At 44.4% G+C, this 15,444-nt stretch overlaps 1 protein-coding gene across 2 annotated transcripts in view; it reads left to right on the forward strand.

Moving 5' to 3' along the window:
* Window positions 1–3,645, forward strand: part of LOC128741325 (E3 ubiquitin-protein ligase Nedd-4-like) — a 42,429-nt gene extending 38,784 nt beyond the window's left edge. For both annotated transcript variants that reach the window (XM_053837062.1, XM_053837063.1), the window contains 3 exons: window positions 1,635–1,933; window positions 1,997–2,689; window positions 2,763–3,645. In XM_053837062.1, coding sequence (XP_053693037.1) covers window positions 1,635–1,933; window positions 1,997–2,689; window positions 2,763–2,865 — 1,095 coding nt within the window. In that variant the 3' untranslated portion in view covers window positions 2,866–3,645. The remainder of the gene's footprint in view (window positions 1–1,634; window positions 1,934–1,996; window positions 2,690–2,762) is intronic.
* The last annotated feature ends 11,799 nt before the right edge of the window (window positions 3,646–15,444 follow it).

Here is a 15,444-nt window from a genome sequence, read left to right on the forward strand (position 1 = left end):
AAATCCCCCACATGCCAAATTTGGTTCCATTTGCTTGATTACTTCTAGAGTTATGAGGAAATTTGTATTTCATTTGTATGGGAGCCCCCCATCTTAAAAGGGAGAGAGGTCATTATTCCCCTCCTAAAGAGGGAAGGGGTCTCAATTCACCATAGAAAAAAAATTGCCTACAAAAACACCCACATGCTACATTTTGTTCCATTTGCTTGATTAGTTCTCGCGTTATGCAGAAATTTATGTTTCATTTGTATGGGAGCCGTCCCTCTTAGTGCGGGGAGGGGTCTCTAACCATTATAAGAACCTTCCCTGGCCCCAAAAACCCCTATATGCCAATTTTCATGCCGATCGGTTCAGTAGTTTTCGATTCTATAAGGAACATTCGGGCAGACAGACAGAAATCACTTTTTAATGGGAATAGATTTGTATGGGAGCCCCCCTCTTAGTGGGGGGAGGGATCTCTAACTATCATAAGAACCTTCCCTGGCACCAAAAACCCCTACATGCAAATTTTCACTCCGATCGGTTCAGTAGTTTTCGATTCTATAAGGAACATAGAACAAACAAATCCATTCTTATAGGCATAGATTTGTATGGAAGCCCCTCTTAGTGGGGGGAGGGGTCTTTTGCCATCGAGAGAACCTTCCCTAGCCCCAAAAACCTCTACATGCAAATTTTCACGCCGATCGGTTCAGTAGTTTTCGATTCTATATGGAACATACGGACAGACAGACAGAAATCTTTTTTTATAGGTATAGATAATAATTATCCTGTACTTACCAAATACATTGAAAATATGCTTGTCAAGTAATGAGGGGTGCAGTGAGGAGTCACCTTTGCCAGAAATAGTCCACCAACTATTTCTTAGGTCTCATTCTTTTGTTTCCGTGACCATGGTCGATTGATTAATGTCTTCGGTGCCATATAGAAGAAATTTATTTGCCTTAAGTGATAATTGTAAAGAGCACTCGATGGAACGTATATATGTGGCCGCAATATACGATTCCTTCAGCTTCGACCAGTATTGTCTCGCGGACTTCGGGCCTTGGACGGTGCGAGTAATATGCCATTGCCGTAAGTAGCGCCTTTATGGAGCGTGCCATACGTTCCCACTAGCCGCCCAAGTCAGAAGCTGATGACGGAATGAAATCCCAAGATTTTTTGGCATTTGTGAAGGTCACGGCACAGGATGAATGAATTTGCGGTTAAGAATTTTCCAGTAAGTTGTTTGTTCCGACGAAATTCGTTCCATTGTCGGAGTATTCGCTAGACTGTGCGACTGTTTTACCATGAGCAGTCCAAAATAATCAACTCCTGTGTTGTTGAAGGGTCGAATAAAAGGATGTGAGTCGAACGCTGGGAAGTGATGCGCCGACGAGTAGGAACGATGTTCGATGTTTTGATGGTAAGATTGCGGGACACTTAGCTTCGAACGGGGTAGCTGGGCAGCCCCAAATCTGCTATACATCCGGGTCACCTTATTCGTCAAAAAATGGTATGAGTTAATACAGCGGCCTGCCTTTGGACAACTGGCTTGTTTCCGATCCCTGCTAGGTCTAAACGCACCTTTAAGGTGTTTCAAAAACGTAAAACTGTCGAAATTTTGCTGACCCTTTGCTTCGTTTCTGCACACACAGGCAAACGTACCGAACAAAATCGACATCAAAATCCGGCGAAATTTCATTCTGGAAGATTCCTACCGGATAATCAACTCGGTAACCAAAGTTGACCTGCTGAAAACGAAACTGTGGGTCGAGTTCGAGGGAGAGGCCGGCCTGGACTACGGTGGACTGGCTCGCGAATGGTTCTACCTGCTGTCGAAGGAGATGTTCAACCCGTACTATGGGCTGTTCGAGTATTCTGCGATGGACAACTACACGCTGCAGATCAATCCGTCCAGTGGGCTGTGCAATGAGGAGCATTTGAACTACTTCAAGTGAGTGTACATTTTTTCCGTAATGACAAAAATCATTGTGATTTTCCATCAAATCATATTCAGATTCATCGGGCGGATAGCTGGCATGGCGGTGTATCACGGCAAGCTGCTGGATGCGTTCTTTATCAGGCCCTTCTACAAAATGATGCTGCAGAAGCAAATTGATCTTAACGATATGGAATCGGTGGACACTGAGTATTATAATTCGCTGCTCTACATCAAGGAGAATGACCCGTCCGAGCTGATGTTGACCTTCAGCGTGGACGAGGAGAGCTTCGGAACGATGAGTCAGAGAGAGCTGAAACCCAACGGAGCCAATATAGAGGTGACGAACGAGAATAAAGACGAATACATCAAAATGGTGATCGAGTGGAGGTTTGCGGCCCGAGTCAAAAGCCAGATGCAAGCATTTCTAGATGGGTTCGGCTCAATAGTTCCACTGCATTTGTTGAAAATTTTTGACGAAAATGAGCTGGAACTGTTGATGTGCGGTATTCAGTGTATCGACGTGAACGACTGGAAGCGAAACACGCTCTATAAGGGAGATTACTACGCTAACCACGTGGTGGTGCAGTGGTTCTGGAGAGCTGTGCTCTCCTTCAACAATGAAATGCGGGCGCGGTTGCTTCAATTTGTGACGGGTACTTCCCGGGTGCCGATGAATGGATTCAAGGAGCTGTACGGTTCCAATGGACCGCAAATGTTCACGATTGAAAAATGGGGCACCGCGAACAACTACCCGAGAGCACACACTTGGTGAGTACTGTATGAAATTTGTTTTCTCTGTATTTTTTGTAACTTTTGGGATCCTTTTTTTTGTCTGTTAAAGTTTTAACCGGTTGGACCTCCCACCGTATGACAGCTACTCACAGCTTAAAGATAAACTGGTCAAAGCAATCGAAGGCAGCCAAGGATTTGCGGGTGTGGATTAGAGCACATGATTTCGCTCTAAGCAAACAACATTCCACCCAGATAGCACAAAAACACACACACTAACACTAACACAGCCACACCCATATGCTACCTGCGGTTCTGAAAGAACAAGCAGATCAATTATAAATAATAAGTTTTGATAGCACTAAGCGAAAAGTTGCGCTATTCACAACAGTCGATGAAAGGCAATTTAATTTCAGAGCATATTTTCATTTTTATCTGCCATAACAAATCGAGTCTCCTCAACCAAAAATCGGTGAAAACTAGGAAACAAATTATTTTCCCCTTAATGGAAAGGAAGAAAACGAGTACCAACGAAACGAGAGAGAGAAAGACAGAGAGAGAGAGAGTGCCTTGCAGCAGAATTTGCCTCGTAATTTCGCAATTCCGAAGTTTTCAAGCAATAACCTCTGTCGGAGGAAGAACTAAATGGAGAAACACGAGTAATTTTCAACATCCAGAAAAACCAAAAATATTTATCATTTTAATCAGTTTAGACTAAGGCACATGGTGGTGAAGCGCAGAGCGGCGCTCGAATTTTGTGATCTTTGAACCTCTGTCTGGACACACCCAGTGATCGCGAGACGGGAATTGTTTTGGAACAAAGAGGATTCTTTGTTGTTTGGCCGGAATTGTGAAAACTACACTAGAGGTGCATGCATACAAAATATAATACCTAGCTACGAATTAGTCTGTAGCATATGAAAGCTACTTGCGGACATTTACGAGATAGAGCACGAAATCTGCATGTATTATAAAAGTTTTTAATTAAAGTGCAAATATTATTTCATTTTTTTACGGGTAGAATTTCCCATCCGAAAGCCAAAATAAAACTAAAAAACAGTTGGTTACCCTAGGAATTGTCAATTGTATCAAGAGTTCAGAGCTGAGAGAGTCTTCCAGCTGGGTCAGAGTCGTAAACATACCCTCATAAAATACGGACATGTCTTCCAGTACCATTAACAAATGATATTTTTCTGAACGCACTGCTGCTTCCCACAATCCTCCAAAGTGGCCGCAAATCTGCACAGCCCTATAACAATACAGCATACCAATTTTCCAATCAGCTCTCAATGCACGGCCTAAGCGAGTGTAAAAACGATCTTGGCATAAAATTGTTCAATTCTGCCTATAAGATGCTCTCCTGTAATCTGTTTTATAGACTGACCTGACCCTTCCAGGAGTTTACCCATCATCAGTTACTACACAAGTCCCGGGAACGCAACTTGCAGACTCGTCATCTCATCGTGATAAGCTCAGTTTTGACGTAGGACTACGTCTTACGGCAAGTTTTGAGATAAGGTGTCATTCCAAAAAATCGAAAAATGCGAGCGTCACGAAAAATGAAAGGTTTTGAGCGCTAATAGCTCAGCGGTTTTCCGATCGATTTTCAATATTCTTACACCAATCGATCGGAAAATCTTCTAAGAATTGACCCAAATGAAGAAAAATATGGATTCTTGATGTTAAACTATTGAAAAATAGAAAATAATGAAAATATGTTTTATCAGAATTCTCGCTTCGTGATTGGTTGAAGATTCTTTACGATGATCTAAACCTATACCAATTTGATATCTGTGCTTGGGAAGTAAGCCAAAACATGTGACAAAGTTTCCTCATTTCAGCAAGATTTCTTAACACCGCGGTTCAACCTAGACCATTTTGATGTCCTTGCTTGGGAAGTACGCCAGAGAGAGTAACAAAGCCCCCTCGTGCCAACAGATTTCTTACGAACGCGATTAAACCTAGTCCAATTTGATGTCTGTGTTAGGGAAGTGTGCCAGAAAAAATGACATAAGTTCGTTGTCCCAACAGATCGCAAATTCTTTACTGCGAGACGAGTAAATCTCGAAGAATTTGATACGCATGCTTGCCGTTTCATTAGAAGTGTAGTGAAAAGATGTGCTGTTGATAAAATAGGATTGAATTGGTAAAATCCTTTCAACGTGGGAAACCATGAATAATAAAAACAATCTTTAATTTCAGTAAGGTAGCAGGAAAGCAATAGTTTGTGTTCTTGATTTTGTTAAATTGTTTTCAAATGCATAATGTTTTGAGAATTGAACGTATGCAATGTTACTACTTTAATCAATGTTACATACAACGCATATAGCATGTATACATGATGAATCGAATGATTACAAGCATGAACACATGCCACTATCACTACAAAGAGACTTACGTAGTCCTACGTCATTTATATATGCGGTCGTGTCTTGTACACAACCCCTCTGATTTTTTTTATCGTGATGGGCGACATGCAAAAGCGCGTGATTGGGTGGTGGCCAATCGACAGCCGTATGTGCAAGTTGAGGATTTCTTCAACATTATCAACCTGCATAGCCCCCACCTAGGAGGTGACGAGACCGATAAGGACGATTTTCACGCGCAGCTTGAACGTGAATACGACAACTGCCAAAGACATGATCTCATTGTCGTCGTCATCGGACACCTTAACGCTCAGGTTGGCCATGAGGAGGAATTCAGACCGATTATTGGAAACTTCAGCGCACACCCGTTTACGAACGAAAATGGCCATCGACTCATTGGCTTCGCCGACTCCAAAAATATAGCCATACGAAGTACCTTCTTCCGGCATAGCCCCCCATATCGGTACACCTGGAGATCACCACAACAGACGGACTTACAAATCGATCACGTTTTAATTGATGAAAGGCATTTATCGGGTATCATCGACGGCACAATCTATCGCGGCGGAAACATCGATTCTGACCACTAACTTTTGATGGTTAAAATGCGCCAGACTTTCCGTTGTTACCAACATTCGGTACCGTCGCCCGCCACGATACAATCTATTTTTTATATTGTTCATGCAGGGAGAAAATCTTCATAGACAGCGCCTTCACGGTGCCGAATAGAATTCGCAAGGTGCCAACATGCGCTTACCTACTAAAAACTCTCCTGCTCCCTATTTCCTGATCCCCTGCCGGAACTACCGTTAGGCTTTACTTCAGGAGGGAGGTCGTGCATAAGCATTCCGTCTTATCCGTTGCTTGTGTGGGTTCACACAACACCCTTGCCACTTCATACCGCCACTACCCTTCACCTAGGGCCTGGGCTGCCCACTCAGCCCATTACCTTCTACCCGATTAGCCGATTAGCCTTCTACCGATCCAGGACGCGATGTTCTGGATCAGCCTATGGGTCAACCTGCCGTGATCAGCGTGATCCCATTCCGCCTGCCAATGCCTAATAGAGTCCAGCCTAACTCTACCCTAGCGCCCCTAACGTTCCTCTGCCTATGGCACTCGATGTCCTTACCTAGAAGTATGCATATGAGAATCATGGCTGCAATAACCCCAATCGCATCCAACGGTATGGTACGGTAGCCGCTCGCAACGCTCAATGCCAACAGCCTGAACATCTTGTTCAGACATGCCTGATTGCGCTTACTATCCAAAGCCGGGGCCCATGCCGATGCCGGTGCACCATACCATAGCACCGACGTGGCAACACTGGCCGTCAGGCGTCTCTTACTGCTGCTAGGACCATAGCCGTTCGGCATGATCTTGGACAGCGCAGTAACCGTTGTTGATGCTTTACCACAAGCATAATCCACATGGCTGGTGAAGTTCAGCCTGTTGTCAGCCATAACACCCAGGTACTTCACACTTCGTTTGGAGACGATCACCTGTCCTCCAACGACTATTTTGACCTCTAAGGCCGACTTGCGGTTACTGATCATCACCCAATCGTAGATTGACGCCCGCCATCCAACCCTCTATTATGCTTATGGAGTCCGATGCCAGCATTTCCACTTCCTCTAGAAACTGTAAGCATTGTAAGTACGATATCATCGGCGAAGCCAGTGATCTCGACCCCAGTGTGTAGTTCGAGCCTCAGCACCCAATCGTACATGACATTCCAGAGCGTGGGGCCGAGAATCGAGCCCTATGGAACACCCACTGTCACTTTGTACTTCTTCTCCCCATCCGCCGTGTCGTACACTAGCGTCCGGTTCTCGAAGTAACTTTTAAGCAACCTGCATAGATGATCCGGTACCCTCATCCTATGCAGCGCTAGCGCGATTGCAGCCCAGTTAGCGCTGTTAAAGGCGTTTTTGATATCGATTGTGACTATGGCACAATACCTGTCGCCTCGTCTTTTCCGTCTTATAGGCTTCTCGGCCCTCTCTACCAGGGACTTTATGGCGTTTACAGTGGACTTCCCCTTACGGAAGCCAAACTGCAAGCTTACCAGCCCGACATCAGTCTCCACCCCAGGCGTCAGCCTGTTTAGGATTACCCGCTCTAGCAATTTGCGTAACGTGTCCAATAAGCAAATTGGCTTGTACGACGAGGGATCACCAGGTGGTTTCCGCGGCTTCGGCAGCAGTACCAATCTTTGGACTTTCCATTTGTCTAGAAATTCGCATACCTCTAGGCAGTTCTGAAGCGTCTCTCTAAACATATCGGGGGATGCTTGGATCGCCGCTTTGAGAGCCTCGTTCGGAAACCCGTCAGGACCGGGCGCTTTCTTCGTTTTTAAATCCCTGGCAATTACGATGAGTTTCTCATTCGTGACCGGAATGAGAACATCATTCGCTTGCCCGTACGGGGTCGGAGGCCACCAAACTGGATCGTGTTACGGGAAGAACCCTTCCACGATGGCTTTCAGCTTTTGGGAGCAGGTTTCCTGCGGCGCGGACGCACCCGTCATTTTTTCATCACCACCTGGTATGCACCATCCCAGCGGTTCGAATCCACATCGCGGCATAGCTCCTGAAACAGGATTTCTTGCTACGCCTCCTTGTTGAGCGCCAGTCTGGCCGCTCTAAGTTTGACTTCCCGAGCTGTTACTATTCTTTTTGTACAATGAGGTTTTTTTGAATACAATAGCCTTTGTTTCTTACCGGCTTGGGTCGTCTTGGTTGGTCTCCTGGAAAAAACTACAAAATGGCGGACTTACAACCCACGCCAACACCAATGGTCACTGAGCGGAATAAAACTATAACGAGCAAACTTCAAAGACAAGCAAAAGGAAGTGCAAATTTAAATAAATTTACAGCTCGAAAATTACCAGACCATACATTTATTTTTTTAAAAACAAGGGTTAGTAGGTCACTTTTACTTGCGCAATTTTCGCCGGAAAACTTCCTTCTGGCACCCCGCGTGCCGGGATGGTTGCTGCTGCTGCTCGTTGGTCGACTTTGGTGACGGGTGATGCGAGGGGTGATCCAGGGGTTGAATCCACTACAGGAGGTACAAACGGACGCAGCGGCGTCCCGCTTTTGATGACAGGGTGCACAAAACCAATAGTCACGGCCGTGAATAAGTTTTAGCCAAGCTGGCCAACAATTGTTTGCATCTGACGGTCAGTAATTCACCGACGGGGCACTGTAGCGTATCTAGGCCTAATAACGAACGGCCGAATCGCAACCCAGAGGCACTGCGCACAAATAAAACTACGGATTAGCGTCCAAACTGGCGTGGGACAAATTTTCACGACACTCTTCGATCGGTCCTTTGACCTTAAGCTATTCCCATTTTGCGATTTCAACACTGGCTCACTAGCTACGGCTCGTACTGTTCGGGTAGGCTATCGGTGGGCTTAGCGTTCGCACGACACTGTGTTTGGCCTGATTCGGTGGGTCCCTTGACCTCGCGCACTGTATACCTCCGGGTTCACGGTCTAATTACAAGATCTCTCGCGCCGGCAGTTGCGGGTGCTTTTAACTATCCTCGGTCCGCTTTCCGCCCTGAACCCCCCTTGCATTTCATTCCGCTGCCCCGTTGTTTTTCCTACGGCTGCTGATGGTACTAAATCTATGACAATTTTTATCGTTTTATGTTGGTGTCCCGATCAAACTTTAACTGTATGATAATTTTAAAGTAACGTTGCATGCAAAATATTTATTTAATCTATACTATCCCTAACCATAAAATTGAATCCTAAATAATATCAAGCAAAACTAAACTAACCAAAAAATATAACATGCAAAAAAAGAAAATAATTTAAATAAATATCATTCGAGGACACCAACTTGGGCTATTAAACATAAAATAAACATCTCTCAAATATGCAAGCACAGAGAACTGACATTTATTTTACATTTAGACATTTACTTACAATTTTAACAAAAAAATAACAATATAAATAAGGGTAATAATCAAGCTGGCCCAGTGACCAAAGGATTTTATTGTGACCGTGGCAAAATATGGTCACAGAGCTTCAGCATCTGCATCGGTCCGGGCCCTCTGCGTTAGCCTTCTCGCTCTGTGGCATCTGGAGCGGAGCTGAGCAATGGTCTCGCTCCACCAGTATACCGAGCGATGATCGTTCGTTGGCTGCCCGTCCTGGGCGCCACGATACAATCACTACTGAGTACGCGCAACGCCTTGAGACTACGCTGCCGGGTAAGGGAGAGCTAAATAAAGCCCCTCTCGAGAACTGCTGGGATAACGCTAAAGCAGCCATCAACGGCGCAGCGGAAGGTGCCATTGGGTTCGCTGAGGAGTCGACGTAGCGACTGGCTCGACAAGGATGTTACATGAGAACAATACAGCGCGGGCATCGATGCTGCAGCAAGGGACCGTCCAAACGTGGAACGATATAGACAGAAACGAAGACAGCAACCCCATTTTTTCCGGGATAAGAAGCGCCGTCCGGAAGAAATGGAGTACGGGGACATGAAACAGCTGCTTCGTTCACAGAAAACGCGTAAATTCTATAAGAACGTATCCCGCAAAGGTTTCGTGCCGCAAGCCGAACCACCGACGGAGGGATGAACATGAAGCAACACTACAATGAGCATCTGAATGGCGCAGAGACGGAATATGAAGACAGCAGGGAGAACGACTACATCACAAGTTGGAATTTGAGAACTATCGAGCGATCAGCATTCTCAACGCCGCCTATAAAGTGCTTTCTCAGATCATCTTTAGCCGTCTATCGTCACTAGCAGATAGATTTGTGGGAGGTTATCAGGCCGGTTTTGTAGACGGGCGATTGGCAACGGACCAAATCTTTGTGCTGCGAGAGATCCTCCAAAAGTGTCGCGAATACCAAGTCCCTACGCACCACCTATTCATAGATTTCAAGGCGGCCTACGATACTATCGGCCGTGAAGTGCTATGGAAAATTATGGACGAAAACGGCTTTCCCGGGAAGCTGACAAGACTGATTGAGGCCACGATGGTGTTCGGTGCTGTGTGAGGATTTCGGGTGTGTTATCAACACCTCTTGAAACATGCAGGGGACTTCGACAAGGCGATGGTACTTCCTGTCTCCTGTTTAACATCGCGCTAGAACATGCGGGGCACGATCTTCAACAAATCTAGTCAATTTATCTTGTTTATCTTTAACTTAAAATTATAATGTTCTTTATTAGTAGTCTAAGTTTGATAATGTGAATCTTAAATTAAATGAACATCCCCACATGAAAAAACATCGATTACACCGAGAGACATTGATAATAGCGATATACGTGCACACTCAAACGATACAGTTCAGTAGCCAATCGATCATGGGGCAATCTATACTTCCTTTGTCTATCTTAGAATTGATACGATCACAGCTTAGAAATAAAGTTATATCTTTTCGTTTTACTAAATGAAGTGAAGTTTTCAATAAAAATAGACGGCGCTTTCTGTTATGTTTCCCAACCGCCGAATCAAGGAGTAAAAGAAGAAACATTTGGTGCCGTGACCAGGATTCTGGTTGGGAACAATTCGGCCATTCTATCATCAAGCGGAATTACTGGATACAAAGCGCTATTGTTCTATTATTCAATTATTTTTATTAAACTCGGAGGACATTTGGCGGACGAATAAAATAATGGAAGTTTGATAAAATCCATGCGTTACAGTTGTACATGCACGGCGACGGAATTGCGGTTTTACATTGCTTTATCATACCTGGATACAGGATATATGTGCCATTGCTTTCTTTGGGATTTATTGAAAATTAGTTCAACATTTGGATTTGTAGATAGTCACAATTGTTTTTGGATTCAAGGCCTATAATAAACAAGCCTTAGTTTCTTGGGGCGGTGGCTACTGGTGGCTAATGCACAACGGATTTCTTGTTACGGCTTAAGGAACAACGTAGGGTGAAAGCAGAATATGTACGTGTGTCGAGCATAATCGGACGATTTCGGACATCACGGATTTTGGATTGGCGGTAGAGCATTAGCTGGAAGGCGCGACGTGGTACGTTGCGTGCAGTGCTACTACTTTTTGGGGAAGTTATACCATACTGGCATTAAACAACGGAAGATATTCACGGAAATAATACATACACGGAGGGGCGGATTTTTCAAGTTATCTACACTGGGATTTGGTTGGAGTTGGAATTAAAATTAAATTTATTTGACACACTGTTCAGCTGGTAATAGTTGCAGTTATGGCTGAGCGTCAAATCAAGGAGAAAATCAAAAAACGGATTCGAATTATCGCATCTGTAAATCGGCACAGGCAATTTTTGGAGGAATTTGACCCAGATGTTCATACGAGGCAAGTACAGACGCGGTTGGATAAAATTGATGCAAAGTTTGAGGAGTATGAGGATTTACAAAATGAAATTGCTGCATTAGACACGGATAACATTTTTGAAACGGATAGTAATAAGGCTGATACTGAGTTTGAAAGGATCTACTATGCACTACGGGCAGCCTTGCTGGAAAAATTGCCAGTAGACACGTCAAGGCAGGATTTAGACAACACAATGGCACGTAACATTAGCACTTTTGGTGTGCAAACAGGAGTTCGTTTGCCACAAATCTCATTACCGGAGTTTGCAGGCGATTACAAGGGTTGGCTAAATTTCAAATCGACCTACGTTTCTTTAATCCATGAATCCGGAGAACTCAGTGAAATTCAAAAATTTCATTACCTTAAATCAGCACTTAAGGGTGAAGCAGCGAAATTAATCGATTCGTTGGCGCTTACGAATGAAAACTACAATATTGCATGGGGAACGGTTTCAAAGCGGTATTCTAATGAGTATCTCCTCAAGAAAATGCACATGCAGGCGCTGATGGATTACCCCAAGGTAGAAACGGAATCAGCATCTGCCATTCACGCTTTAGTGGATGAATTTGATCAAAGGTTAAAAATCATACAACAATTGGGCGAAAAAACAGAATACTGGGGTGCTATGATCGTACATTGCCTATGCTCTAAACTGGACACTAGAACTTCGCAGCTTTGGGAAGACCATGCAGCTTCAACTAAGGATCCGTCGTTCACGTTTCTAATGGAGTTCTTGGAGAAGCGAACAAGGGTACTAGATGCCGTTACATCAAACGTTGTGGACGCGAAGGACAGTTTGCTGAAGTTGGAAAGCAGACGGCAAAGGTTGGTAGGTTATGCCGCTGCGGAGAATGGTTCGAGTATGTTAAGTTGCTGCTGCTGTGGGGAAAATCATTTCGTCGGTCGGTGCGGTAAATTTATATCAATGAGCTTAAAGGAGAAGCTGCAGTTTGTGAATAATCAGGGATTGTGCAGCAATTGTCTGAGGGTAGGACATTGGGTACGTGAATGCAATTCGAGGTTCACTTGCCGAGAGTGTGGAAAGAAACACAATTCGCTAATTCATCCCGGGTTCCCCGTAACCAGTGTTGGTGGAGAAAACAATTTTCAGCCGGTTAGAAATAAACTAAACGAGGATGATAGGGTGGCTTTTTCTACAAAATTGGCTTCAAACGGCGTCGAACCACGAAGGGAGGAAATATACAATTCGGATACTCATTATTACAGCTAATGATTACTTATTGATGTGTTATTAGTTATAGTTTGTTGAAGCAAGTTCAAGGGGGCCAGTAATGTTTATCTTTAACTTAAAATTATAATGTTCTTTATTAGTAGTCTAAGTTTGATAATGTGAATCTTAAATTAAATGAACATCCCCACATGAAAAACATCGATTACACCGAGAGACATTGATAATAGCGATATACGTGCACACTCAAACGATACAGTTCAGTAGCCAATCGATCATGGGGCAATCTATACTTCCTTTGTCTATCTTAGAATTGATACGATCACAGCTTAGAAATAAAGTTATATCTTTTCGTTTTACTAAATGAAGTGAAGTTTTCAATAAAAATAGACGGCGCTTTCTGTTATGTTTCCCAACCGCCGAATCAAGGAGTAAAAGAAGAAACATATCTGTTTCGTTGACGACGTGGATCGTGGACATTTTCGGAAGGATGTTCCAGGCGGTTGCTGAGCAGTATACCAAACTGAAACGAGAAGCAGTAAAGATTGGATTAATGGTGAATACGTTCAAAACCAAGTATCTGTTAGCAGGAGGAACCGAGCGCGATCGTGCTCGCAAAGGCAATGGTGTGGTAGTCGTCGGCGATGAGTTCGAGGTGGTGGAAGATTTTGTATACCTCGGACTACGGACTCCACAAGACCCTAAGGTCTGGTAAGCTTCACCCCCGTTCCAAATGTAGCATATTCAAAACACTTATGAGACCGGCAATTCTCCGGAAAGCACTGGCTGTTTATGAACGTCGTGTGCTTAGGACGATTATTAGCGGTGTATGTGAGAATGGGGTATAGAGGAGAAGGATGAACCACGAGCTGGCGCAGCTTTTCGGCGAACCCAGTATCCAGAAAGTTTCTAAAGCTGGAAGGTTACAATGGGCGGGACATGCTGTGAGAATGCCGGACAACAACCCCGCAAAATGGCTTTCGCCTCGAATCCGTTTGGTACCAGATGCAGAGGTGCGCAGCGTGCTCGATGGTTAGACCAAGTGGAGACATGACCTGGAAAGTGTGAGACAGTCGAAAAGTTGGAGATGCACAGCCATGGACCGAGCTAGTTGGCGGAACAATATATTGCAGGTCAAATCCGGGGACAGCGAGCCAGGATAAGTAAGTAAGTTCTATGAGGGGAGGGGTCTTGAACCATCATAAGAACCTTTACCAGCCTCGAAAACCCCTACATACAAATTTTTACGCCACTTGGTTCAATAGTTTCCGAGTATATAAGGGTCATACCGACAGTCAGAAATTCGTTTTTATATGTATAGATAGGTTTTTTAGTAAGGTGGAGGAGCGTTTGGTGACACATCGAAAATTTCGATATAAGGCTAAAAATACATTGGGTAGTTCAATGGTAAGTGGGACTCCATCCTACACTTTCTCGGTTGGTACTCGAGTGTTTTATGCGATTTAAGTATTGCCACAACCGTACATTAAATAGAGCTCCCCCGCCGACAGTAATTATTTTTTGTATGATTGCCTTTTGCTTCTACCACCGAGAAGACAATTATCGAGTGCACTGTGGAAGGAGGAGCTTGCATCGTGTTTCGATGGACGATCCGTTTAGCTTGGCCAACTTACTCGCGAGACCGGGCTTTGCAGGCAGTCTAAATATCTTGCCGCTTCATTTCTGGGATGCGATCCGACGGGCAATCCGAGATTCGCTTGCGAATGCTTCCCCTTCCCGGTTCGAGGCCACGCGGTAAAATTTCGCGTAAGTTATCTGGCGACTTCGAATAACTTGCATGCGCCAGAGTTATTTTTATAGGAGACTTTTTCGTGTATTCATAGGGCAACCTATCGGGAATGGTTTTTCATCAGGTGCCCTTTTCCCCATGCCGGCGCTAACGCACCGAGCAGTCTTGTCACTCGGATTGATGGTCAGCGCATTCTTGAACAGTGAGCAATCCGTTCTCCTTAACGGCACATGGCATATTTAATCGCATACTTCTTGAGCGTAGGGTGTGGATCGATAAGATCACCCTGCACTCGGTCTTCCTCTTCAGCTATTGCCGTACTTAACCGTCGACTTAACTACTGCGCAACTCCAACGGGCGAAGTCAACGAACGAACTTTTGGAGGATCTTCCGCAGTGTAAATATTTGATCCGATGTAGACCGACCTTCAAAAAAGCCGACTTGATAAGTTCGCACAAATGTATTCGCAATTGGTGATAGTCGACGGAGAATGATTTGGGAGAACACTTTCTTGGCGGCATTGAGAACGATGATCGCTCTATGGTTCTCACAGTACAACTTGTCGCCGTTTTTGTGGATCGGGTAGATAACCCCATCTTTCCACTCCTCCGGTAGCGGATCCGTATTCCAAATTCAAACGGTACAAACAGCCCACTTTTCTGGTCGCATTTTAATAGGCTCCGCTCCTATGCTATTTTTCCCAGCCGATTTATTGTTCTTTAGCTGCATGACGGCCTTCTTAACTTCGCCTATCGTTGGGGCTGGCACCTCTTCCCCGTTTGTCGCATCATCGAAATTACTTTCTCCGCCTGGCGACATTCAGTAGTTCACCAAAGTGCCGCTTCCACCTTTCGGTCTCCTCATGATCGGGCCTCGTCCGTCAAAATATTGCCATTCTTGTCCCAATACTCCTGAACTAGAGTGCAGATGCTCTCCAGGATGAGGAAAAAATGTTCTACCTAGCAGTAATATCATCATCATAATGGGACATGGGAACGGCTGGATATACTATAAGCGTTCAATTGCTGTGACTGTAAGAATTAATACTAAAAATGTCCGATCTCATGACACAAAAACAAATTAAATAAAAACTAAATGAGTAATGGTTAAATACTTTATTTTCTCAATTAATATTAGAGTTGGTTAG

The sequence above is a fragment of the Sabethes cyaneus genome, chromosome 3, assembly GCF_943734655.1.
Source record: "Sabethes cyaneus chromosome 3, idSabCyanKW18_F2, whole genome shotgun sequence".
NCBI classification, from domain to species: Eukaryota; Metazoa; Arthropoda; class Insecta; order Diptera; family Culicidae; genus Sabethes; species Sabethes cyaneus.